Here is a 27,244-nt window from a genome sequence, read left to right as displayed (position 1 = left end):
CTGGTAAAGGAGTTTGTTATCAGGGATACACCAGTACCTTAGAGTGAAACTCCTGCAGGTCAGGAGTGGACTAAGGAATGGAACTCAGTTTCATGTGTTCCAAATGCTTTACATCTTGCTGAGCACTTGACTAAAGCTGATGAAATGTGTTAGGAATATATGTGCATTAGTTTGATGATATGTTTAACAAAACACTTAAGTAGAAATTCAGTATCTGTAGCCTCAACGGATAAGACCACTTTGGCTATCCGTTGATGGTGTAGCTTTACTTAGAAATAAGTCTAGTGTTGTAGCATATTTCAGTCTCTGTATTTAAGATGTAATTCTTAGAAGTTGAGAGAAACTATGAGTCATGTTGACTACTAGAAGATATGCAGATAGGAAGGCCAATTGTAAATATTTCATGCCTTGTAATTTTGTATAAATGAAGTGGTATCAACGGATGACTTAAAGACCTTCAACGGATGAGAAGCTAAGCTTCAACGGATGTCTCTAAAGCTTCAACGGATAACATCCTTCAACGGATGAGTGCATCAACGGATGAAAGCTTCAACGGATGTTCTGTTGATTAACCGTTGATAAGTGGTAGTTGTACCTACAAACAGAGGCACGTGGGTCAACAGAGATTACTGAAATGTGGCAGCCTAATTTCAGGAACATCAGAAAAAGCAGCCGTTCTACTCTAGTATAAAGAGGCATTAAGTCAACAAAGTACTGGAGTGAACTGGAGAAGAAACAAGTGGAGATCTTACTTTATTATTTTATTGTATCCTTGTCTTCACTTGTAAACTTGGTAACATATAAACCAAGTAGTAGCTAGTAATTAGATAAGAATTTTTCCAGAGCTGTTTAGAAAAATCTTGAGAGAAAAATTATCTAGTTTGTACTAGGATGCAGCTGTGATCAAATTCTTAGATCACAGAATTTCTGAAATACCATCTCTGGTGGAACAACAAATCCACCAGAAAAGTTTTTAAAGGTTTATTGTGTTCTTTACATTTGTGTTTGAATATATATCTGTCTGTATCAGCTTAAAGCAATTCACACACTTGTTCATCTTGAACACACAGTCTTTATAAACTGCTCAAAACTTGAAAAAGTTTTGAGATTTACATTCAACCCCCCTTCTGTAAATCTCATTGTTAGTTCTCTAGAAATAACAATTGGTATCAGAGCAGGCTCTTGACAAACAAAGAGTTTAAAGATCTTGGAATCTAACAAAGATGAGTAAGAAGGATATTGGAGTAAAAATCCCAGTTCTTGACAGAGACAGTTATCACCACTGGAAGGTGAAAATGCACTTTCATCTACTCTCCCAAGATGAAGGTTATGTAAACTGTATTGAGAATGGTCCTCACATTCCCCACAAAGTAGCCACAGTTGCTACGGCCACAATTGTTGTTGGTCAATCCATTCCAAAACCTAGAGCAGAATGGACAATGGAAGACACAGAAGAAGTCCACAAGGATAAGAAGGCTATGAACATTTTGTTTAATGGTCTTGACAAGGATATGTTTGATAATGTGATAAATTGCTCAACTGCCAAAGAGGTTTGGGACACAGTTCAGCTGCTGTGTGAAGGTACAGAACAAGTAAAAGAGAACAAGATGCAGCTTCTCATTCAACAGTATGAGTATTTTCATTTTAAAGAAAATGAATCTTTAAATGACACATTTAATAGATTCCAAAAGCTGTTGAATGGATTGAAGTTGTATGGTAGAGTGTACCAGGTGAAGGATTCAAATCTTAAATTCTTAAGATCCTTGCCAAAGGAATGGAAACCCATGACTGTCTCCTTAAGAAACTCTCAGGATTATAAGGACTTCACTCTTGAAAGATTATATGGAATCTTGAAGACTTATGAACTAGAGTTGGAACAGGATGAGGTATTGGAGAAGGGGAGAAAGAAAGGAAGTTCAGTTGCATTGGTAGCTGAAAATGAGAGGGAATGCAGACAAGAAACTGTGAGATCTACATCAAACTCCAAAAATGGTACAAGAAATCAGGAATCAAGCAAAGGAAAAGAGCAAGTTGCTGAGAATGAAGACAACTCCAGTCAAGATGACTCTGATAGTGTTGATGAGCATCTTGCATTTCTGTCCAGGAGATTTGCAAAGATGAAGTTTAAGAAAAACACTAGAGCCACTAAACCTCATAAAAACATGGTGGACAAATCAAAGTTCAAGTGTTTCAATTGTGGTATAAGTGGACACTTTGCAAGTGAGTGCAGAAAGCCAACTTCTGAAAAGAAGAAATTTGACCAAGTAGATTACAAGAAGAAATATTTTGATCTGCTCAAGCAAAAGGAAAGGGCTTTCATTACTCAAGAAAAAGATTGGGCAGCTGATGGAGAGGAAGAGAATGAAGATGTGGAGTATGTCAACTTAGCTCTCATGGCTGATTCTGAGGAAAATGAAGTTAGTTCATCAAGCAATCAGGTAACAACTCAGGTAATCACTACTGATGTAACACAACTTACTAAAGAAGAGTGCAATGATGCTTTTAATGACATGTCTACTGAATTGTATCATTTGCGTGTGTCTCTTAAATCTCTTGCTAAAGAAAATAGTAGGATTAAAGAGAACAATCTGTTTTTAAGTAATAGAAATGCTATGTTAGAAGATAAGTTGATTGACCTAGAGAAAACCAAGCTGCATTGTATATCTGTTGAGAATGAACTAGCTGAATCTATTAAGAAAGTAGAAATACTTTCTAATCAATTAAAGAGAGAGCAAGAGGTGATTAAAGCCTGGAAAACATCTAGGGATGTTAGTGCTCAAATTGCCAAGGTCCAAGGAATTGAATCATTCTGTGAAACTGCCTGGGATAAAAACAAAAGAAACTGGAATTAATTGATGGGCTGTCAACGGATGTGGAATCAACGGATGATGAAGGTTATCCGTTGAAGGAAGAAAATGAGCATCCGTTGAAGGTTCCTCAATTAAAACAGGCAGATGTTTCTAATAGTGAAAATCTAAAGAAACTCAACAAAAAGTTTGGTTCAACTTCCAAGAACTTTGTTAAAGAAGAAGCAAGCACATCCAAAGATGTCAGTAAGGTGAATATAGGGCACATGACCTTAGAACAGTTAAATAATAGGATCAAGATGGTTGAGGATAAAAAGGAAACTAAAAGAAAATCTAACAGAAATGGGAAGGTAGGTGTTAACAAACATAACAATTACACACCTGATACGTATGCTCCTAGAAAAAGCTGTGTGCATTGTAGTAGTGTTAATCATCTATCTGCTAATTGCAAATCTATTAAGAAAACCCCCATAACTGTACCCTCTTCCATGCCTAACATGTCTGCATCATCTCTACATGCTATGCCTACTATGTCTCAACAGAATCCTTATGCACATTTTGCAAACATGCCATATTTTAACAATCCTTATCTTGCCGCATTTAGTATGCCTCAAATGCCATATAATATGCCTATATGGAATAACATGTATGCACAATCCATGCCTTATCATATTCCAAATGTGCTAAATGACTCTGTGACTAACCCTACACCTCAACCAACTACATCCAAGACCAAGGTTGACTCAAAGTTACCTAAGTCTAGAGATGCAGGAGGAATGAAGTCTAGGAGAAAGGCTAACAAGAATGGACCCAAGGAAACTTGGGTACCAAAATCAAATTGATTGATTTTATGGTGTGCAGGGAAATAGAAGAAATCTATGGTACTTGGACAGTGGCTGTTCAAGACACATGACAGGAGATTTCTCCCTGCTCACAGAGTTTAAGGAAAGAGTTGGCCCTAGCATAACCTTTGGAGATGACAGCAAAGGGTTTACTATGGGATATGGCTTGATTTTAACAAGGAATGTCATTATTGATGAAGTTGTATTAGTTGATGGTCTCAAACATAACTTACTGAGCATCAGTCAACTATGTGATAAAGGGAATACAGTTTCCTTCAATTCTGAAGCCTGTGTTGTCACTAGTAAGAAAGACAACAAAGTGGTTCTAACTGAAGTTAGAAAAGGAAATGTGTACTTAGCTGACTTCAACTCTGCAAATGCAGAATCTATTACTTGTCTCTTCAGCAAAGCAAGTTCAGTTGAGAGTTGGCTATGGCACAAGAAGCTATCCCATTTGAATTTCAAGACAATGAATGATCTAGTCAAAAAGGACCTAGTAAGAGGAATTCCTCTTGTTGAATTCTCAAGGGATGGTTTGTGTGATGCTTGTCAGAAAGGCAAACAAAGGAAAGCATCATTCAAAAAGAAGCTTGAAACAACAATTGATGAACCATTACAGCTGCTACATATGGATTTGTTTGGACCAGTCAATGTATTGTCAATTGCAAGAAAAAGATATTGCTTAGTGATTGTAGATGATTTCTCAAAGTTTTCATGGGTCTATTTTCTTGGATCAAAGAATGAAGCAAGTGAAATCATTATCAATCACATCAGGCAAGTCAATAATCATCCTGACCTGAAAGTTAGGAATATCAGGAGTGACAATGGAACTGAGTTCAAGAATTTATCAATGAGGCTGTTCTGTGAAGAAAATGGAATCATGCATGAGTTCTCAGCTCCAAGAACACCTCAGCAAAATGGGGTAGTTGAAAGAAAGAACAGATCTTTAATTGAGGCTGCCAGAACAATGCTTGAAGAATCAAAGTTACCAACATATTTCTGGGCTGAAGCTGTTAATTATGCCTGTTTCACTCAAAATATCTCTTTGATCAATCAAGCTAAAGGCATGACTCCTTATCAGTTGTTCAAGAGAAGAAAACCAACTCTAAACTTTCTTCATGTCTTTGGATGTAAATGCTTTATACTAAGGAATCAATCTGACCATAAAGGGAAGTTTGATGCAAAGGCTGATGAAGGGATATTTGTTGGTTATTCAGCTGGAAAATCTTATAGGGTCTACAATCTAAGAACCAACATTGTTATGGAATCTGTGCATGTTGTGTTTGATGATAAAAAGATTGATGGACTAACAGATGAGGGACAATATGAGAGACTCAAATTTGACAACATTGAGATATATTGTGATGATAGTGAAGAGGAGACTGATGGAGATAACACTTCAAAAGGGATTCAAAACATGCCCTTGGATAATGCACAAAATACTGCATCCGTTGAAAGTCAGAATTCTGCATCCGTTGATAGAGGCAATGCAGTATCCATTGAAAGACATGGTGTATCATCCGTTGAAGTACTAAATGAAGCATCCGTTGATCATAGTTTATCAACGGATAATCGATTTACATCATCAGTTGATAGAACTCCAAGTTCCCTGCAAAGGACCAACAACTCAGGGGGAGTTTCAACTAGTCAACACTCTGTCTCACATCATGACAATACTGAGGCCACCTCATCTAGAGCACATCTTCCACTTCAAAGGAAATGGACCAAGAATCATCCCTTTGAACTGATCATTGGTGATGCATCATCTAAAGTGCAAACAAGAAGAGCTACTCAAGATGAATGTCTGTATAGTAGTTTTCTATCTCAGGAGGAACCTAAGAAAGTGGAAGAAGCCTTATTGGATCCAGATTGGATATTAGCTATGCAGGAAGAGCTAAACCAATTTGAGAGAAACCAAGTTTGGAAGCTGGTACCCAAACCAAAGAACAAGAGTCCTATTGACACAAAATGGGTATTCAGAAACAAGATGGATGAAAATGGCATTATCATAAGGAATAAAGCCAGATTGGTTGCTAAAGGCTATTCTCAGCAAGAGGGAATAGATTTTGATGAGACATATGCTCCTGTTGCAAGACTTGAAGCCATCGGAATTTTTCTAGCCTATGCAGCTCATGCCAATTTCAAAGTCTATCAAATGGATGTCAAGAGTGCATTTCTAAATGGGAAATTAGAGGAAGAAGTCTATGTAAGTCAACCTCTAGGATTTGAAGATCCAAATTTTCCAGACTATGTGTATTATCTGTTGAAAGCACTCTATGGACTGAAGCAAGCACCTAGAGCCTGGTATGAAACCTTATCAAAATTTCTTTTGGAGAATCACTTCACTAGAGGTACTGTTGATAAAACTCTCTTCTTTAGAAATGTTAATGGCTCTAGTATACTTGTTCAAATTTATGTAGATGACATAATATTTGGTTCTAAAGATGATAAACTTTGTAAAAAGTTTGCTAAGCTAATGCAAAGTAATTATGAAATGAGCCTAATGGGAGAACTAACCTATTTTCTTGGTTTACAAATTAAACAAGTTAGTAATGGAATTTTCATTAGTCAAACTACATATATTCATGATCTTTTAAAGAAGTTTGACTTAATGGAATGTTCATCTGCAAAAACTCCCATGGCCACTGCCACCAAACTTGAATTAAATAAGACTGAAAGGTCTGTGGACATTACAAGTTATAGAGGCATGGTTGGTTCACTTTTATATTTAACTGCTAGTAGACCAGATATAATGTTTGCTACATGTCTGTGTGCTAGATTTCAAGCTGATCCTAGGGAGTCTCACTTAATAGCTATCAAAAGGATTTTCAGATATCTCAAGGGTACACCAAATTTAGGTATTTGGTATCCTAGAGAATCTGGCTTTGATCTAATTGGTTATTCAGATGCAGACTATGCAGGTTGCAAAATAGACAGGAAAAGTACAACAGGCTCCTGCCAATTCCTAGGAAACAAGCTTGTATCATGGTTTAGCAAAAAGCAAAATTCAGTCTCTACTTCTACAGCTGAGGCTGAATACATTGCTGCTGGAAGTTGCTGCTCTCAAGTGTTATGGATGAGAAATCAACTCCTTGACTATGGACTTCATGTTGATAGAATTCCTATCTTTTGTGACAACACAAGTGCCATAGCCATAACAGAGAATCCTGTACAGCACTCAAGAACCAAGCACATTGATATAAAGTACCACTTCATTAGGGAACATGTCATGAATGGTACAGTGGAACTACATTTTGTTCCAAGTGAACAACAAATTGCAGACATATTTACCAAGCCACTTGATGAATCAACATTCACAAGATTAGTAAGTGAGCTAGGTATGCTTAATTACTCTTAAAATTCATGTCCTTATTGCAATTTGAATTGAAGCCTGAAATATATTAGTTGCTAGAACAAATTTGACTTTTAACAAAGTTTATATCATCAACGGATGTTTCCTATCCGTTGAAAGTCAAAATTGCTCTATCAACGGATATTCATTATCCGTTGAAAGACAAATACATTTCTGGAATTTTTATCCGTCAACGGATAAAACTGAAGTACCTTTCAACGGATGACAATTTGCCTTATCCGTTGAAATGTCACATCAGTCGATTCAGGTGTTTCACAACCGTTGATTCTAATTTCTTAACCGTTGATACTCATACATACATCTGTATGTATTGGTTTTAAAGGTAGTTGTTAGAATACTTACAGTTTATTCTTAAACGGCTGAAATTCACTAACATATACTTATTGATTAATCTTTTACTAATTTTTTTTAAAGCATATAAGCCCTTCTGATTTTTCATTTTTACTTTACGCTTTCTTAAAATTTCAAGCATTTACCATTTTCTCTCTGCAAAACCTTCAAGTTATTCTCTGCAATTACTACTCACAACAATGGCACCAGTCGTGAAAATTATGTCTCAATCTGGGTTCATCTATGAGAAGAACAATTTCATAGCTTTGGTAGAAAAGAATGAAGCCCATTCAGACTATCACAAAATGATGGACTTCATCAAAAACTGTAAACTTAGCTATGCAATGCTGGAAGCCCCAACGATTTACTGTGAAGTAGTTGAGGAGATTTGGACAACTGCTGAGTTCAACTCCATAGATATGACTATCTCCTTCACTCTCAAAGGTAAAAATCACTGTATTAACTGTGATGATTTACAAGCATGTTTTAAATTACCTGAGAACAATGCCATGACACCACACACTGATAATGATGTATCCAGCATGTTAGATTCCATAGGTTATTCTCTTAACTCTGCTAGTTTAGGGAGTATTAGAAGAAAAGGCCTTAGGAAAGAATGGAGTTTTCTTGGGGATGCCTTTATAAAGGTTTTCTCTGGGAAAATTAGTAATTTTGATGCCATAACTTCATCTCTTGTTAATATGCTCTATATGCTTGTTTCTGATAGGTATTTTAACTTTAGCAACTATGTGATGCTAGAATTGGGTACTAGATTAGGTAACAAAGCTAATAGACCTAATAACATCTATTATGCTAGATTCTTTATGTTATTGGCTAACCATGTTGCTGAAGGTTTGGTCATAATCAATGAGAATAATAAACTCAAGTGCTGGGCACAAGAGAAAAGAGTTCTTGCAGATTTATTGAGAATGGATCTCAACAGCAGTGTGCCATTGGTATATTTACCAATCATGAATGCACCTCAGGTAGGTGAGTTAATTGCTTCTACAACTCCTACTTCTTCCAACCCCTCTATTTCTTTATCTTCTAGTGTGGCCATGAAATCTGTGACAATGCCCCAACAGATTTCTACCAAGGTCACCAAAACTAAACTTTCAAAATCAAAGACAAAGAAAACCACCTCTGTTGTTTCTCAAAAGACAACAGTTGTAACACCAACCATTAACCCTGAGGGGAGTGAACAGGGTGTGAGTGGTGAGGGGAGGGGTGAACATCAAAGAAACCCCCAGGATAAGGAAGGAGAGTTAAGTGCTTCCCAAGCTAGCCAAGCCACAGTTTCTCAAAAAGCTGTGGTGGTTGAAAAGGTATCTAGCACATCCCTAGTTGTATCCTCCCAAAAGGATGTTACTATTGAAAATAGTTCCCAACCAGGAACACAGAACAAACGAGGGAGGGACACTGAAGCCAAACACTCACCAACAAAAGCTTTTATTAGAAGAAAGAAGGCTAGAACCCAATCTTCTACACAGGGTGCACACACTGCACAGATACATCCATCTGTATCTATGCCTTCTCAAACTCAGTTTGATGTGGCTCCAATAAATGTGGAGTCACAGCCCCATTCTCTCACAATAATCACACATCAATCACCAAACACTTCATCACCATCTCTGGATGTGGATATGTTATTCCCATCAATTCCTGATTCTCCCTCTTTACAACTCAGGGTGGAGCCCCACTCAAATACAGGTGATCATCATCTCTTAGATGATTTGTTGGATCACCCGCAAATTCTTTCAGATATAATTGAAGGATCTGTGTCACCACATCTCAAATCAATCTACACAGATTCAACAGTTATATCACTTTCAATTTCAACTTCTTTTCCTTCTTCAACGGATATCACTCATCCGTTGACAAGTGGTTGCTCTTCAACGGATAAGCTTAACAGAAGTTATCCGTTGATAACATCAGTTTCACCTTCAACGGATATTCCACATCCGTTGATAGTCTCTCCACACATAACTGAATCAATTCCAAGTGAAGAAGACATGAATACTGTGCAATCACTCTTAGGATTGAGGGAAGGGAGTGGAAATTTGAGTGAGAGGCTGGGTTGCTCCCGGGCAAAAGGAGAGATTGAGAGCTCAAAAATACATGCTATTTCTTCCAGCATGGCAAAAGTAAGTGAGAGGAGTACCACCTTAGTAGGTGAAGGTGAGGGAGTGAGTTGTGTGAGCCAGGGGGAGCCCCTGATGCAAGAAAATAGAGAAAAAGAGAGAAAGGCAGGTACAGTAGATATAAGGGTGGAACCAGCCATTGCTAGTGAGTCAATGATTGTGGATGATGCTGAAAAGGAAAGACAATTTTAGCAACATTACAAAGCTGTAATTGATAACATTTCCTTGGATGCTGACACTTTTACTCATCCTGTGTCAGCCTATCAAATGTTGGCTGCTCAGGGCAATGAGGAGGCAGAAAAGACACTACATCTAGTACACACAACAGAATCTCTTCAAAGGGATAAAGCTGCTATTAAAAAGATGCCTTCTACAGCTGGTGAGCCATCTGAGGAATTTGGAATAAATTCTGATGATGATGACTCTGTTTCTTTTGATGGAAGCATGAACTTAGGGGGAGATGAAGGCCCTAGTTCAATTCCAAATCTACCTGAATGGGCCTTGACAAAGGAGTATAGATCAGGGGAATTCAATGTCTCCTTAGTCAAACAAATCAACACTATTCAACTGGCCATTCAGAACACTTCACATGCAAGTATCAAGGCTATCCTTCAAGCTCACCTGGACTCACTGCATCTCATGAAGTTGCAGCAAGTAAAGCAGAATCTGAGTATGGATGATCTCAGGAAGGATATTGCTGACTTGAAATCCTACAGTTCTGAAAAATTGGATTCAGTCATGCCCTATGGTACATTGCAGGACTTGGTTTTGAGATTGAAAAAGGAATCAGTTACTGAGAAAAGGCTGGCCAAGTTGGAAGACAGAGTTCAAGTTATTGAAGATTCTGTGGCCACCATTCTTCACAACCAACAATCTCAAACCAGTCTCCTAATGCAGCTGGCACAAGCACAAGGCTTGACCCCTCTTCTTGATGATAACAAAAAGGGGGAGAGAAAAAGGGAAGGGGAAGGAGAGCCATCTACAAAAATCAAAATATCTAAAGTGCTAGTTCCTGCCATCACTACTTCTCCAATCATTCAAATCAAAGGAAAGCCTGATGGAATTGATTTGATTCAGCTAGCAGCAGCTGAAATTCAAGTGAAAGAGCAAAGGAGGAGAATTGATGAAAGGTTGCAACTGTTGTTTGGCTCTACACAAGATAAATCAACATATGTGAAATATAGCACAAAGATTGAACCAATCAACATAGAGCTCAAGCCAGTAGGGAGACATAAGGATGGAGAAGCTTCTTCCAAAGAACTACAAGCTATAATTCTCAAGCCCAATAAAAGATCCAATAAGGACTCTACAAAGAATCCTTTAAAAGAAGTGGACTTTCCTCCTCCAAAAGCTGATGAGAACAAGCTTTTAGGTAGGAGTATTGCTTATCTCAAAGAGACCATGGATGAGGCTGTAAGGAGAAATAGGGCTATTATCTCTAGAGAGGGAAAGAGCATATGTGTGATGCAAGGACATCCCAAATTCTCAATAGCCAAGAAGGAAGAAGACAAGCAACTAAAGGCTGACAAAAGAGCACAAGCAAAGCTTGAACAACAGCTAAAGTCAAGTCAAGTTGAAGAAGAGAAAGGAATTGAAGTCAGGGGTGAAGACAAGATTGCAAACCTAGATGAGGTTTTTGGGAGTATATTTGGTGAGAGTATGGAAGAAAGAGAGGAATGGCAGAAGGGAAACAGAAGAAAGGCCAAGGCACATAGAAGGAGTGAAGATAATACTGAAGTAACCAAATCTATATCTAAACCACTACCTTCCATACCTGAACCTCTTGTTGCTAATCCCACTATAAACATCCATGGTGAACCAATCATTCCAAAAGAGGAACCTATTGATTGGGACACCATCAAATTGCCTACCTTTCTAACCACTCTTCCACTACCAAAGAAACAGAAAAGAAAACCCAAATCTACACCTCCCATAACCTCTAAGAAATTCACTCAAAAACAAAAGCCTAAGCCTAAGCCATCCATTTCTAAAGATGATTATGTTCACATCTGTGACATAAAAGAAATTTCAGACATTGAACTCTATCTGGATGAGCTGGAGGATGTAAGAGGAATAGCTGCTTATAGACATCTACCAGAGAGATTAGTGTTCAGATACAAAGGAGCTGGGGAAAGAACATGGCCTCTCCACAGGATTCTGAATGAAGGCTACTCTACCTTGATTAGAGTCTTTTCAGCTATACAAAAGGATTCTGGCTTTACCAGAACTGCCAAGACTGAAATTCTCAACAAGATTGTCAATATAAGGAAAACTTGGAGGGAGCCCAATGCTTTACCCAGGACTTTACTCATTCAAGAAAGGGGAATTACAATTCACAAATCACCTCATTGGTTGATGGAATTTAGAGATGATAAAGGAGTCAGAAGATTTTTCAGACTTGAAGACCAACTCAAGATTGCCAGCAATGAAACTCTCAAGGAAATGCAATCTAAGTTGGATATCAGTGTTGAAGATGAAGCTGAATTCTTCAGACAACTCCAACTCCAAATTGAGGAAAATGACAAAGGGCTAGGAAAGAAAACCAGGGAACAAAGAAGAAAAAGATGATTTGCTCAGGCTAAAGGAGTATCCTTGGAAATACTGTAAATCTTCAATTTCCTCCTAGTACATACATTTTTGCAGCATTTTCAAATTTCTACTTAGTTTCAATTCATATATCTGTTAAGTGTTTTGTTATCATCAAGTTAACCCTGAATTTATGCCTACAATTCTTATAGACATAAATAGGGGGAGATTGTTAGGAATATATGTGCATTAGTTTGATGATATGTTTAACAAAATACTTAAGTAGAAATTCAGTGTCTGTAGCCTCAACGGATAAGACCACTTTGGCTATCCGTTGATGGTGTAGCTTTACTTAGAAATAAGTCTAGTGTTGTAGCATATTTCAGTCTCTGTATTTAAGATGTAATTCTTAGAAGTTGAGAGAAACTATGAGTCATGTTGACTACTAGAAGATATGCAGATAGGAAGGCCAATTGTAAATATTTCATGCCTTGTAATTTTGTATAAATGAAGTGGTATCAACGGATGACTTAAAGACCTTCAACGGATGAGAAGCTAAGCTTCAACGGATGTCTCTAAAGCTTCAACGGATAACATCCTTCAACGGATGAGTGCATCAACGGATGAAAGCTTCAACGGATGTTCTGTTGATTAACCGTTGATAAGTGGTAGTTGTACCTACAAACAGAGGCACGTGGGTGAACAGAGATTACTGAAATGTGGCAGCCTAATTTCAGGAACATCAGAAAAAGCAGCCATTCTACTCTAGTATAAAGAGGCATTAAGTCAACAAAGTACTGGAGTGAACTGGAGAAGAAACAATTGGAGATCTTACTTTATTATTTTATTGTATCCTTGTCTTCACTTGTAAACTTGGTAACATATAAACCAAGTAGTAGCTAGTAATTAGATAAGAATTTTTCCAGAGCTGTTTAGAAAAATCTTGAGAGAAAAATTATCTAGTTTGTACTAGGATGCAGCTGTGATCAAATTCTTAGATCACAGAATTTCTGAAATACCATCTCTGGTGGAACAACAAATCCACCAGAAAAGTTTTTAAAGGTTTATTGTGTTCTTTACATTTGTGTTTGAATATATATCTGTCTGTATCAGCTTAAAGCAATTCACACACTTGTTCATCTTGAACACACAGTCTTTATAAACTGCTCAAAACTTGAAAAAGTTTTGAGATTTACATTCAACCCCCCTTCTGTAAATCTCATTGTTAGTTCTCTAGAAATAACAAAATGTTACATTCTGATGATTTTAAAACCCAGCTTAGAGTCACTGCATTGAGTACTAAACATCTACAAGGTCTTCATTCCAACACTCATGCAGAGCTACACAAGATTCAGGAGAACTTTATCAAACAGGAACAAGTTTGGAAAATTGATAAGAAAAAGTTCTTCCAACCTACCATTGACAGGGTTGCTTATATTGAGAAAACTCAAGAGAAGCAACAAGCTCAGATTGATCAAATTCTGACAAATCAAGCTTCTCAGCAATCGCAACTTACTGAAATCCAGACCTCAGTGGAACTACTTATCTCTCTTTTATTACCTGCTGATGCCAAAAAGGGGGAGAAGGTAATTAAGTCCAAATGCAAAACCAACAAGACACTGCAAGGAAAGGATGATGGAAAAGATGACCAGGGAACCTCTGGAATGGGTAGTGGTCATAGTCAAGGTAGAAGGTTTACATCAAGACAAGCTAGTCACAGAACAAGTTCTGATACTGGGAAAAGAATAAGTTCTGCTGCTGGTAAAAGGATAAGTTCTGATGAACTTCTAGATCTTGATGAGGAAATGTCAAGACAGTTATTTCTTCAAGAAAATCCAGGGATGGACTTGGAAAGTTTAAAGGAAGAAGAAGCCAGACTTAAATCAGAGAAAGTCACATCTAAATCTGAAGCTTCTGGTAAAAAGTTACTTCCAAAACCTAAAGGCATTGTGATCAAAGAAAGGATACATACTGAAGAAACTTTGGCTAGATCACAACCACAGATAGATCCAAGATCCAAGGGTAAAGAAAAGGTTGGTGAACCTATCAAGTCTTATGTACCTCCTGAGGAAGAAGAAATTACTGATGGAAAAGATGATCTTGCTCTGACTTCAAGAAAAGTTCATAAAACAACCTCTGAATTGGCTCAAGTTGTTCAGAGTCAAGAAATTGTAAGTTCTGATATTCAGAAGAAGCAAGTAACCTCTGACAGTGCTCAAGTTAACTTGATATCAGAAAATAGATCTAAAACACTCCTACCAGGATTCACTAAAGCAAAACAGACTCAATCTTTGAAGACTATTCCAAGTGGTTTTGAAGCAAGAGTAGTTACTGGAAAGGAAGCTAGAGATAAAACTGGATTGGGAAGTGCTGATGAAAGAAGAGTACACAACACTACCGATGATCCAACTTCCTTGAGTGAACCAGGTATTGGAGCAACTCCTGAGAGATTGAATCAACTGGAATCTGTACAGATGGTTTACCATACCTACTTGAAAGAATACATCATGTTGTATTTCATGACAGATGGTAGGGTTTATCATATAAGACAAAATGCCATTCCTTTGAAGTATTTTGAAGAATTGGAGCATGTACTTTTCTTACTTCAAGTAGATGACAGAATAACAGAGACTGCTGCAAACTACTTAAAAGAACAGATTCAGAGACAGAAAAGGCTTTATTCTGTTAAGTCTGACAGCAGATATGTTCCAAAGTACAGAGATCACAATGGTGATATTGTTGATATGAAGCCTAATACTGCACAGATCAAAACGTATCTTGGTATTAAAGGACTTGAATTCAATCTTGAATCTGACAAAGCTTATGTTATAAGACTAGATCAGGAGTTAAGGAAAGCAAAGATTAATGATCTCAGAGCTGCAATCTTTCAAACTGGTGAAGATACTGCAGAGCTTAAAGGTGTTAAAAGGAGAATGATTGATGAACTAAGATATGTTGAGAAATGTTTGTTGAAGAACTATCTCAGAACAACTCCTGACATCAGAGAGATCAGAAGATGATGAAGCCAAGTCGAAGATCTACAACTGCTTAAATTCTGATATTTATACAGATTGAAGTTGTTATCAGAAGTTGAAATTGGTAAAACTTTAAGGACTGTAAGTTGTAGTTATCTAGTCTATTTCTCATGCATTTGTACTTAATGTTTTTGACATCATCAAATATCTGTTTAACTTGTATATTTTGTTAATTTACAAGTTGGGGGAGATTGTTAGATATATTTGATAATGTCATGGCTAATATGTTTTATGTTTAGCTTTCAGATCTTGTGTGAACAGGATAGATCAGTACTTAACTGTTGATCAGTACTTATACTGAAAGTCAGGACTTAAGGATATCAGTACTTGTATTATCAGGAGATAATCATCAGAAGATAGATATCAGAACTTAAGTGCCGAAGGACAATCAGATAAGGACAGTAGCTGATTAAAGGAAAGAAGATCGAGATAAACATAAGAAGAGATATGCATGAAGAAGGAATTCCGTGAAGAATGGAATACTTGGAATAGAAGATATCTGATTGATATATTTTAGGAAGTAGAATTATATTCCATATCAATTAGCGATTATCTTGTAACTGTGTAGTATATAAACACAGGCATAGGGTTTACACTATAAGTGTTATCATTATCGAAGTTATTATTCTATACAACCCTAGCAGCTCTCGTGATATTTATTCATCACTGAGAGGTAACAGTTTCATATTGTAATAGAGTTTATTGTTTCAATAAAGTTTGTTTTCTGTTACTTAAGTTCTTTAAGTTCGATTTGAGTGTACTATACACTGTATTCACCCCCCTCTACAGTGTGTGTGTGTGACCTAACAGTTTAAGATGCATTTAAGATGTGTGAGGTTAGAAAGTGGGTATTAATGGTAGGGAATGTTAGAAACCTGGAGAACTTCAAAGTAAGTTTGTTTGACTGTTGTATCCTTTCATGGCTGGAGTCAAAGTTAAAGTAATTTTTTTTTCTACTAATTAAACCACTCACACACCCGACGATATTGCCTTATAAAATATTGATCATAGTAAGTTAGTGGAAGCATTTAGCTACCTCATCATTCATATTGATCATAACATATAGCATTGGGCGCTCAGAAAGAATATAAATTTAGCAACCTATAGTAATGTCGAAAGTCAAAACACCCAATATCCAGCATTTAACTAAGTTAATTAGCCTGCATTAAAACCTGATTCCCAGTTTCAGCTACTTAAATATACCTGTAAGCTGGATATGGTGCCTTTTGCTTCATAATTCAATGAAGAATTTACTTCTACGTGTCGAAGGACACTTGCTACAAATTTTGGATCTAAGAGCTTTATATTTTTCCCAATTTGATATTCCCCTACAGTTTCACCAATTCAAAAGTTATACCAATTAGTATAAAGCAATCATTTTAAGGTCAAGACATATGTACATACTTAAAGTTTACAAAATCTTATTCTTCTCTCAGGGAAGTAATGTCGAAAACTTAAATAATCCAATTGGACCAGTTTCATATTGAACCGATAAGTAATCTCAAATGTGCAACTTCAAATAGGAAATTTATGCTTTACGCACACACACTTCAAGAAAAAGTAATCTCAATCTTATTCTTCTTTAGTGTCTATATATCTGGATACTTCTTTATATTTGTTGGATTCATTTGATTGTATTCCATGTTCTCATTTTAATTTTGGCTATGATGAAGCCTGTGTTTTTTATAGTTTCTTGGAACCCTTATATTGCTATTTTTTCAGATTCATTTGTTATCAACTTTGCTTTATAATCTTATATCTTTTAGTTTATGATATTTGATAAAGTATAGAGGGAAGAGAGAAAAATAGGGTTTTATTATAATAAAAATTTGTTCTCGATTACAATCGAAGAGGGGTTTATATAGTCAACAACCAAACATAATAAATTAAAATATTTTAACAAGGAAACTATTATAATAATGAAACTATCCAATAAAATAATATAATTATATATGTTAACATCCCGCCTCAAACTCATGATGTTGAATCGGGTGTTTGTCAACCAAAAGACGGAGCCACGTACCGAAATAAATCCAAAACTGCAACACCAGATTCAAGAGCATCCAAACAAATCCAAAAACAGAGTTACGAATTCAAACAAACAAAAACTTCCGAATGAATCCAAAGTCGCAACAACAAAATAGAACGCGGAAGCAAAAGAGAAACCGTTCAAAGATGCAACAACCCAAGAGAAAACAAAGCAATCAAATCGCCAAAATAACAAACCTCCAACCATCAAAAACAATACCAAAACTCCATGAGAAAATGAATCCAAATCCAAAACCAAACTCCATAATCAACCCAATACAAATTTCAAATAACTGAATCCAAGTAAAAAAAACTGTATCCAATTCTCAACCAAATAAAAATTGTATCCCAATTCAAACTGTATCCAAATCTAATCAAATATCGCAAGGGCAGTGAGTATGTTCCTAGAGCACCAAATAAACTAAACCAACCCCCGTGAAGTACCAATATGCCTAGAGTACCAAATAAACTAAATCAATTTCAAAGGGCCAATGTACATAGAACACCAAATAAACTAAACAATTGTTGGGACAATCGAATCATGGTGTTGCGTTATATGATATGAAAATAATCAATTTTGAAAAGAGAATTAACCTTAATCGCTATGGCGCAAGCGATTCCAATCCACAATCTTCTATTGTATTCCCATACTCCTTTGAATGAAGTGAGGCCTTCGATCCTTCAAGGTTGCGCCTCCATGAACCCTAGAATTTTCAGAACCCTTCTCGATGGATGCATAATGAGTATTTATAGGCTACAATAGGGATCAAGGAGAAAATTAGGTCGGGCCTTCTAATGATATCATGAGCCAAGCCCAATATCATTAATATTAATTAATTCCACTAAATAATTAATATTGCACTACCCACCTAATTCCGGTTATTTATTTATTTAATTAATTTGGCTCCTTTATTATTTGCTTATAAATTCTCCATGTTTAAAATAACGCATGTTTAAAAGGTATTCTGGAGAAAGAAGCTGGTGTTGAAGCAAGCCAATATCTTCAAACTCTGAAAGTTAAAGGAGGAAATACAACTCTATTCTACAAAAATCCAAAGATTCAATTATTTAATTCTGAAGTAAGTAGAAGAATATTTGAAAAAGAAAATCCCGGAGTTGATCTCAAAAAGCTAAGGCAAACAGAAGAAGACTTTAAAAATTCTATAAAAACAGCAAATGTTGATATTATTGTTGGTTCTCAAGTACTTTATGAAGATGATCCTTCTAACAGACCAATCAAAGGTATAGTTATAAGGGAAATCAGTCAGGCAGAAAGTGAAAGATCTCTCAGATCACAAGTTATTGAAACTGCTGACATGAAACTTAAAGGAAAGGAGAAGATAGAAGAAAAGTCAAAGAATTTTAAAGATTAAAAGCCAAGGCTGAAGAAAATCTTATCGAAGCAGAAATCATTCAAGATAGTGATTAAAGGAAGATTTCTGGAAGCATTCTGAGCTGAGGAAGTAGAGTTAACCTCTGACATTGCTCAAGTTAAAGAAGCAGTTCATGATGAAGAGTTAAAATCTGATATTCACTGAAGCAACATTGAATATGCATACTTGGTTCCTGCATTTAGATAGTTTTGACATCATCAATTGGAACTTGTCCATAATTCCATAATGAACAAGTAGGGGGAAATGTTAGGAGCGATTGATGATATCAAATAGAAACTATCAGAAGCATCAACAGATGATGATTACAAGTATCAATGGATGATAAATAGAAGCATCAACGGATGATGATATCGACGAATATTGGTATTCGACGGATGACGATGTCAACGGATGATGAGATCAGTATTTGTCACATCAGTTGATCTTTGAAAAGGAAAAGGAAACAGGAACTCCAAGGCGGTGGAGGACTTTATCTCAGCAGCAATTGTATAGGTTTTCTTGTTGTTAATAGAATATGATTTCTTATACATTGGTAGTTGTTCTCTATAAAAGCATATTTTAGGTTCATGCTATATGCATTGCGACATTGTTATATCGTTCGCATAACCTAGCAGCTCTCAAGGATATTTGTTCATCCTTTCGAGAGAGTACATGTGTAATAAGTTTTTATAAGATTTATATAAAAACTGTTTAATTCTGTTGAAGCTTTGTCTAGTTGATCGTATTAACTGTATTCACCCCCTTCTGTATACAGTTGATTAAGAGCCTAACAGGAGATTTGTATCCTTTTTCTTAACTAGGTGCTCGAGCTAACTTAAGTGCATCTTGAATAATTCTATGTGTTGGAGCTAATCTTATGCGCACATCGACTAATCTTTATATATTCATGCTATCTTACGCGCACGTGGACATAGTGCATGTTTGTTTTCTCACATTTAGCCTTCATTAGCCTTAAATGACGAACCAGAGAATTACCGGCCTGTTTGGCAAAAAATCATAATGGACATATTTGTTAATTATATGATATAAGTAGAATGTTAAGAAATAGGTACTTTCGACTTTTCACATTATCATTTCATTCTAAGTTTTTGTTTTTTTAATTTTTAAATTATATAAACTTAAAACTCTTGGGATATATAAAATATTTTTAAATAAAAAATATCAAAAATATTAATTTTTTTAAGTTTTTTGTGATTTTAATATATTCTGAAAATATTTGCAAAAATATGGTATAACCAAAATCAACGAGATACGCAATTAGTTGTATCGGTTTTTAAAAAAAACTGATAATATTTTTGCAAAAAATATTTTTGGAAAAATATTTTAAAAAAAACTCTTTTCAATATTATATTTTTTTTCTAAATTTAATTTGATGAAATTTTCAAGATATGAAATTTGTTTATTTAAAACTTTTAAACGATGGTGAGTTATCTTTTTCATTTTAATCTTTGTTTCAGAAAAAATATAACTTAAATATCTTGATTTATCAAACATATTATCAACTTATAAATAGCTTATATGTAAAATTATTCAAACACCTAAATAACTTATAAGTTACGAGGTTTATATTATTTTTAAGACGGTTTTCAACTCTAAAATATAAGTTACTCTTTGTAAGAAACCTCGTACGGGGCCATAATCCGTAATCCGGAGGGTTCTCACAATCATGACTTTAAGCACAAAGAAATATGAAGTAACATTTTGCAGTTATTAAGTTTGGCGAAGATTAAACTGACTCATGGGGCTTAGAATAATAGCGAATGATTTTTTTTATCGTAGAGAACCCGCAACCGCTAACCCTTCGGTGCGCACCGGGTAAATCTCACGGGCTTACACAATAACCTACAAACCACATTAATCAAGGTAAACCGCACTTAAGTGATCTCTGGTTCAGGAGCCTATTACTAACAGAATAATTATCCTCTCTCTAACCAGAATCAACCCTTGCGCGCTTGTTTTCTCAGTATTAGTTTGATAAAATGTTGAAATGTATATCCTCCCTTCATGTTTCATGACGCTGAGATGTAGACAATTTAAACAATATTTAACATTACAGTGTTTGGTTGTTTGACATTATTTGCTTAGTTTTTGAAGTCGGAGATGTTCACAGGATTAATAGATAATGCAAGCAGAGGATTTTCCTGAATAATATTGTACTCGATCTTTACAAGGGTCATCTGATTTTCAGATTGATTCAGTAGAATATAAGCTGGTAAGATAATTTGATCTGTAATGCCAGACCCAGGACTTCCTGAAATATTTATGGTCGGAATTGAAAATTTCATCAAATATATGTAGTTGTATAGATTGTAAAAGTGAACTGGGATGCTTATTGTTACCAGGTGCGAACAGAAACATAAATTGCAGATTAATACAAAACATTCATATCAACACTTCAACAGAATTACAGAACCAAAGTCTCAAAGCTCCATTGTTCCAAAACAAAAGGTCTACTAGTTACTGACTAGACGAAGTACAACAAAAACAAGAAAGAGAGAGTTGTGTGTGTGATATTTATTGTGTAACTCAATAATGAATGAAGCTGTGATAGAATGACTTTATATTCTTTCTACAAACTTTCCGCCCAACTGATCAACTTGTATCCAGCTGTGATAAAGTGACTAATTTGTCCTCTGTCGAGCTGGCAAGGAATGTATGTCATGATTCTTTTGACCACCAATGACACTATGTTCAATCCCCCCCCCCCCCCGGCAAGTTAGTGATGGGTGAAATCATCCCTAGCTTGGATTTGAGATTAGTAAACAACGGAGAAGGCAAGATCTTTGTTAACCAGTCTGCAGGCTGAGCATTAGAAGGGAGATAAGAAAGCTCAATGAGACCTTTAAGAACCTTTTCACGAGTGAAATGACAATCAGTGTCAATTTGCTTTGGCTTCATTCATATCTTATTGCGATTCAAATTCCATGGCCCTCTATTAAAAAAAAAGAACGAATTGGTGCATAATCATAATAAAAATCAGATGAGAGTCTATATTTATCCCCTCTTTAAACGTGCTACATTGCAAGAGATCAACAGTAAAAAGGCTCTGTTAAAAGAACATAAAAAAGTGTTGTAGTAAACACTAAAGTCATATTTAAAAAGTTATAAAAACACAAAAGTTAAAAAGGAAAAACAGGCTATGTTGAGAATATTACCCTGGGGTGGAAATTTGAGGTTCATCTTTGCCAATACATCCTTAGATGATACCTCGTACCACAGCAAACGCAGAGTTGGCAAAAGCATAAAAGACATCGTCCTTTTCAAATAACTAAAAAAAACAGAAGATCAGATAATAAATATATGCAAAAATCAACCAAGGCAAGATATCCTATCTATCAACTAAGTAAACTCCCTAATAAATATAATAAATATAAACCAAGATTCGAGATCATATGCTGCCAACTATGTAAAACCTCATCTCCAGTAACAACAAATATAGAAATAACTTACTGTCTGACGCAAAACGCCAACATTATAATGGACACAACCAAGGCAAGATACCCCATCTATCAACTAAATAAATTCCCTAATATACATATATTGAAGTACACAAAAACCTCTATATACGTGCAAAGGGAACCTACGTGCCTGTAGCTAAGAGTACATTGTCCAACTATGCCTTCTTAAGTTTTAAAAGATCCTAGATTCCAATTCAATTATAACATGTTTAGACTGCAACAGGACGAGAACGAAATCAAACACAAACACTATTAGTATGTACATTTATGCAGAATACATAAATTACTCCATCTCGGTCCATAAGATTGAATACTAGAGAATCCAATTAATTGTTCTTCACTTCTGAACAAATATTCAATTAATCAATTCAGTACAGTCTCACTCCGTCACTCATACCATTCACCTTCACATGTTTTAGCATAATAAAATCCTAGAGTCCAGTTCAATTATAATACGTTTAGACTGGAACAGTTCAAGAACTAGATCAAACACAAACTATTACTCCATCTCGGTCCATAATTGAACAATCGTAATAGATAATCCAGTATATTATTCTTAACTTACAAACAAATGTTCACGTTATAAAAAGTTACAGACTCACAATTTTATGCCTAGCACTCACAACTCTGCATTAGGGTTTGGTAGTGATCGACATTAAGCATACGAGAAACGTAACAACACTGCAAAATATATACTCGAAACACCTGAGACGTCATGTACATGTACTACAACTACATATAGCACTCTATCAGGCAAAATAATCAACATGTGTATCAAAGACGCGTTAACAAGTTGGTCTAATAAATCAAATATGCATAAAAATGACAATAATTCTAAAGCAACTACAAATTAATCCATTCCACACACACGGGGTGGGGGGAGAGGGGGGAGAGAGGGGGGAGAGAGAGAGGGAGAGAGAGAGGGAGGGGAGAAGGAGGGAAGAGAGAGACAGAGAGAGATGGAGAGAGGGGGGGAGAGGGAGAGAACCTCCTTCATATCAGCCATTTCACGACGAACTGTATTGCGGATATCATACTTCTTAAGTTTCAGAGACTCGCTGATTTCAAATCTCTTAAGTTTCAGATACTCGCTGATGTTTTCCTTCGAAGCAAAAGCACGAACAGATTCCTTAAATTTCTTCGCAGCAAGAACAGATTCCTCGAATTTCTTCGAAGCACTAACAGATTCAACCAATTTCTTCGAAGGTTCAGCCGACTTTTTCGAAGCACTGACAGATTCAGCAAATTTCTTCGAAGCACTGAAAGATTCGGCAACTTTCTTCATTATCCTAACCGACATTTTCTTCCTGATTTCTCTCTTCTCTCCCACAAACGTTTTCAATTAGGGTTCGTTTTAATTTCCCCTCTTTCCCCAATCTTTCTTAAATCCGTTTTCTAAGTTTTATTTATTTTATTTATTTTTTAAACGTTTCAGAATCCAAAGACGGTTGCTAAACGTTAAAATATTAAGCATTATTAAATTAGGACCCATGATTCAATTTTAAAATTTAGAGAAAATTTCACTTTGCACCCTCTTATTTTGTTTTAAAAACAAATGTGTATCAATAGTATTCGAAATTCAGTTTGCACCCCTCAACTTCAACCTGCCAATTCAGAAAACACCCCTTCGACGATTATTATTAAAAAAATAAGGGGTAGAATGGGAATTTCAGTAAAATATTAATTAAACTAATTTTTTTATTTTTCAGATTATATTAAAAATTGAATTTATTATTATAGCTATAAAATAATATCTTTAAATTTTTTGAATAATATTATATAGTTGAGTTTTGAATTTTAGTAATATTATTAATGCCAAAAATTATATAATTCTACCAAAATTAAATTCAAAATAATTTTTTTATAAATATTATATATATATAATTTAATGTAATTATTTCATTTTAAAGTCTTTGACGTCGTATGATTTTGAAGTGCATTTAATGAGAATATTCTGATCAATATTAATATTTAATATAAAAGAAATCATTTTTATAAATATTTTAACTTATTTTTGAAATTCTAACTAAAATTTATTTACATTTTAAAATAAAGTTCCATTTTTACCCCTTATTATTTTAATTATAATCTGCAAAAGGGTGCATACTGAATTAGTAAGTTGAAGTTGAGGGGTGCAAGTTGTATTTCCGAAATTTCTAGTACAAAATTGTTTTTTCAACTTTGTTTGAGGGTGCAAAGTGCATTTATCTCTAATATTTAAATTTAAGTTAATATTTTTGAAATTCAATAAAATGATATGAAAATATAAAATATTAATCAAAAATAAATGAAAACTTATTTTTAAATTATGTTTTATTGTTAAGAATGTAAAATTAGAGTCTCCAAATGTAACTTAAAATATGTAACAATGAAAGAAAAAGGAAAAACAGAATTGTTGTAAAAACCGAAGCCCAATTTTTTTTTATCGTAGAGTATCCGCGCCCACTAGTTTTCGGGTGCGTATCGGGTAAACCCACGTGCTGTATCAATAGCCTATAAATTACGTGAACCAAAATAAATCGCATTTAACCAACATGCTCGAATTCAAGAGTTATAATCATAAATTCACTTTTGGTAGGATTCGAATATGTGACCAAAAAGATAATTATCTTCTCTCTTTAACCAACTCGGCCTATCCTTGCGAACAGTCCGATTTATGTTTTTTAAATACAAAAACCTTAAAAGAAGTTAGGTTATGAAGTGATATTTCGGGTGATCTTTTTACAAAACGATATTAAAGATCATTTATCTCAAAATAGTGACATGCATGGTATTTTTTCAACTCATTTCACTCATTTTAATATTTTCACTCGTTTCTCCTCCATCTTTCTCAATTTCCGTTTCACTTGCATATATATTTTATAAATTAAATATACTAGCATAAATTCGACGATGTACGGGTTATTTTTATATTTATACATTTTTATTTATTTATTATACATAAATTTTATTAAAAAATTGATGTAAATAATTAAATATTAAATAATAATGATATGAATATTATTTTAATTGAATGTATGTAATTTCAAGATTATATCATATAATAAAATTGTATATGGTTGAAACTTGAATTACTAACTTTATTTTTACATTACAGGTAATATAAATGTTTGTTATGATGTGATTCGAACATGAGAAGTGTAAATTTTTATTGTAAGAGGGATACGAATTTGAAAGTTTCGGGAGTGTATTATTTTAATATTAAATAATGTTTGTTGTTGGTAGAACTCGAATCTTGAAACTTATTTGTAACTCTATAAATAATAATAATAATAATAATAATAATAATAATAATAATAATAATAATAATTCTTGTTGGAGTAATTCGAACCTGTGATTTTGGTAATGCATCATTTTGATATTTAGATCTAACAGTTCTGATCATTTGATTAAGAATATGCGACAGTCGTGAGATGAGATAACCAAATGGAGTTTAAACCAAATTATGCACATTAAGTTTGAGGAGTGCATTATTTTAATAATGAACAATATTTTTTGTTAGTAAGATTCGAACCTTTAAACTTATTTGTTTTATAAATAAAATAATATAAATATTTGTTGTTTGAGAGATTCTAACATGAGAACTTTAGGACTGCATTATTTTAATATTTAGATCTAATGGTTCTGATTATTTGATTAAGAAGATCTAGCGATCGTAATATTGGATAATCAAAATGGAAGTTGAATCAAATTATACTCATTTTGATTATTATATTTTACTAACTTAGACCACGTGGGTCTCATTAATATTTATGTATCTATAATTGTGTTATTAATATTTTAACGTAAATTTAATATAAATAAATAAATACTAAAGTAGCAATCATATAATATTTGAATAACATTTGTTATTGGGTGAATTTGAACATGAGAACTTATTTATATCTTTACAAATAATAATATAGATGTTTGTTGTTGATCATTTAATCAACAAAATTTGATGGTCGTAGGAGTTAATAACCAAAATGGAGGTCGGACCAAATTATACTATATTATAGCTATTATAATTTAGTATATCTATTCTAAAAAATAAAATGCAATATAAATTATAGTTTTGAATCTTTATACATATATGCTAAGACTGCTCACAATTTATTAAAAATTGTATATTTTATAATATTGCCAATCATGATTAATTATTCAATAATTAATCTGATATATTAAAAATAGTGCGTAATATATTACAAAATTATATTATTTTATTTTGTAGTTTATTAAGTTTATTGTACTCACATTAACATCTATGAATGTTTTCTCATCTCGGTAGTATAACCCTCAAAAATTTATTGAGTATTTGGACTAAGTTGTCCATTAATTTGGTTACAAACTTTTTTAGTATATTTTATAAGTATGATGTTATTAGTCGTCCCCTCTCTATTTTATATTGATATAATTTTTGATGGATTGTTTTTCGGAAAAAAATCATGACTTAAATTTGTATAATTTGCAAGACCAAAAAACAAGACTAAAGAAAATAAATAAAAGCAGTGATCACGGGAGAATTCGGTAGATTTCCACCCAAAAAATACACTAAGTGCTTAACATACACTAATGACGGGGAACCAAAATATTAAATAAATACTACATACACATACACTATGTTCATTTGTTGATGGTGAAAAGAAAATAAATGCCACTAAGAAAGATTGATATTGGGTCTTGAGATAAGGTCAAGCGCGCCAGTTTTGTAGGGAGTGTAGGGAGCGGGTAAATAAGAAACTAACAACTCTACTTAAGAAATTTTATGAACTGCCCCGTTACCTCCCCATCTCCTATTATAATATACTAGCATGTGCGACGGATTGGTTATAATTATATTATTTTAATATTTTATAAAAATAAATTATAAAAAATAATAATTATATAATATTGAGATTAATGAAATTAAAGTATTTATATATTATTTTGTATGTATTATACTATTGAATGATTCAAAATTCAGATAGTTAAAATCTTAAAACTCCCACTACTATGGTCTATAGGTATAGGTTATTTCGCGCTGGTGCAGATCATGTAGAAAAGTGTGATTCTCGAATAGCAGTGGTGTATATGGATGATTTTGTATTTTTTTAAATTCTTTTCTTGATTTATTATTTTTTTTGTTATATTATAATTTGAATTACTAAAATTAGTTTTGAAAGTGTTTGGTTCTCTATAAAAGGGGTAAAAAAGAAGTTCAGTGAGATTATAAATTAAGTTGGATAATGATTTATAAAGTTTGTAGTTATATTAGATACATGATTTATTTTTTTAATTAAAATATATTTTTTGAAAATTTATTTTAGAAGGTGATAATATATTTTATAGAAA

The 27,244-nt window shown here is 34.2% G+C and overlaps 1 protein-coding gene across 2 annotated transcripts; it reads right to left on the bottom strand.

Moving 5' to 3' along the window:
• Nucleotides 1–20,837: 20,837 nt before the first annotated feature.
• Nucleotides 20,838–23,329, bottom strand: LOC141672929 (uncharacterized). Of its 2 annotated transcripts, none has more exons than XM_074479636.1 (3): nt 22,923–23,329; nt 21,632–21,744; nt 20,838–21,522 (listed from the first exon to the last, which is right to left on the bottom strand). In XM_074479636.1, the coding sequence occupies exons 1-2, from the start codon at nt 23,232–23,234 to the stop codon at nt 21,673–21,675; spliced, it is 384 nt and encodes a 127-aa protein (XP_074335737.1). In that variant the 5' UTR covers nt 23,235–23,329; the 3' UTR covers nt 20,838–21,522; nt 21,632–21,672. The 2 variants fall into 2 exon arrangements, with proteins under 2 accessions (XP_074335737.1, XP_074335732.1); XM_074479631.1 differs by having other exon boundaries at nt 20,838–21,408; nt 22,923–23,328.
• Between the last annotated feature and the right edge of the window lie 3,915 nt (nt 23,330–27,244).

Source organism: Apium graveolens, chromosome 1, assembly GCF_009905375.1.
Source record: "Apium graveolens cultivar Ventura chromosome 1, ASM990537v1, whole genome shotgun sequence".
Taxonomy (NCBI): domain Eukaryota; kingdom Viridiplantae; phylum Streptophyta; class Magnoliopsida; order Apiales; family Apiaceae; genus Apium; species Apium graveolens.
This window is presented reverse-complemented; position numbering and strand designations above follow the sequence as displayed.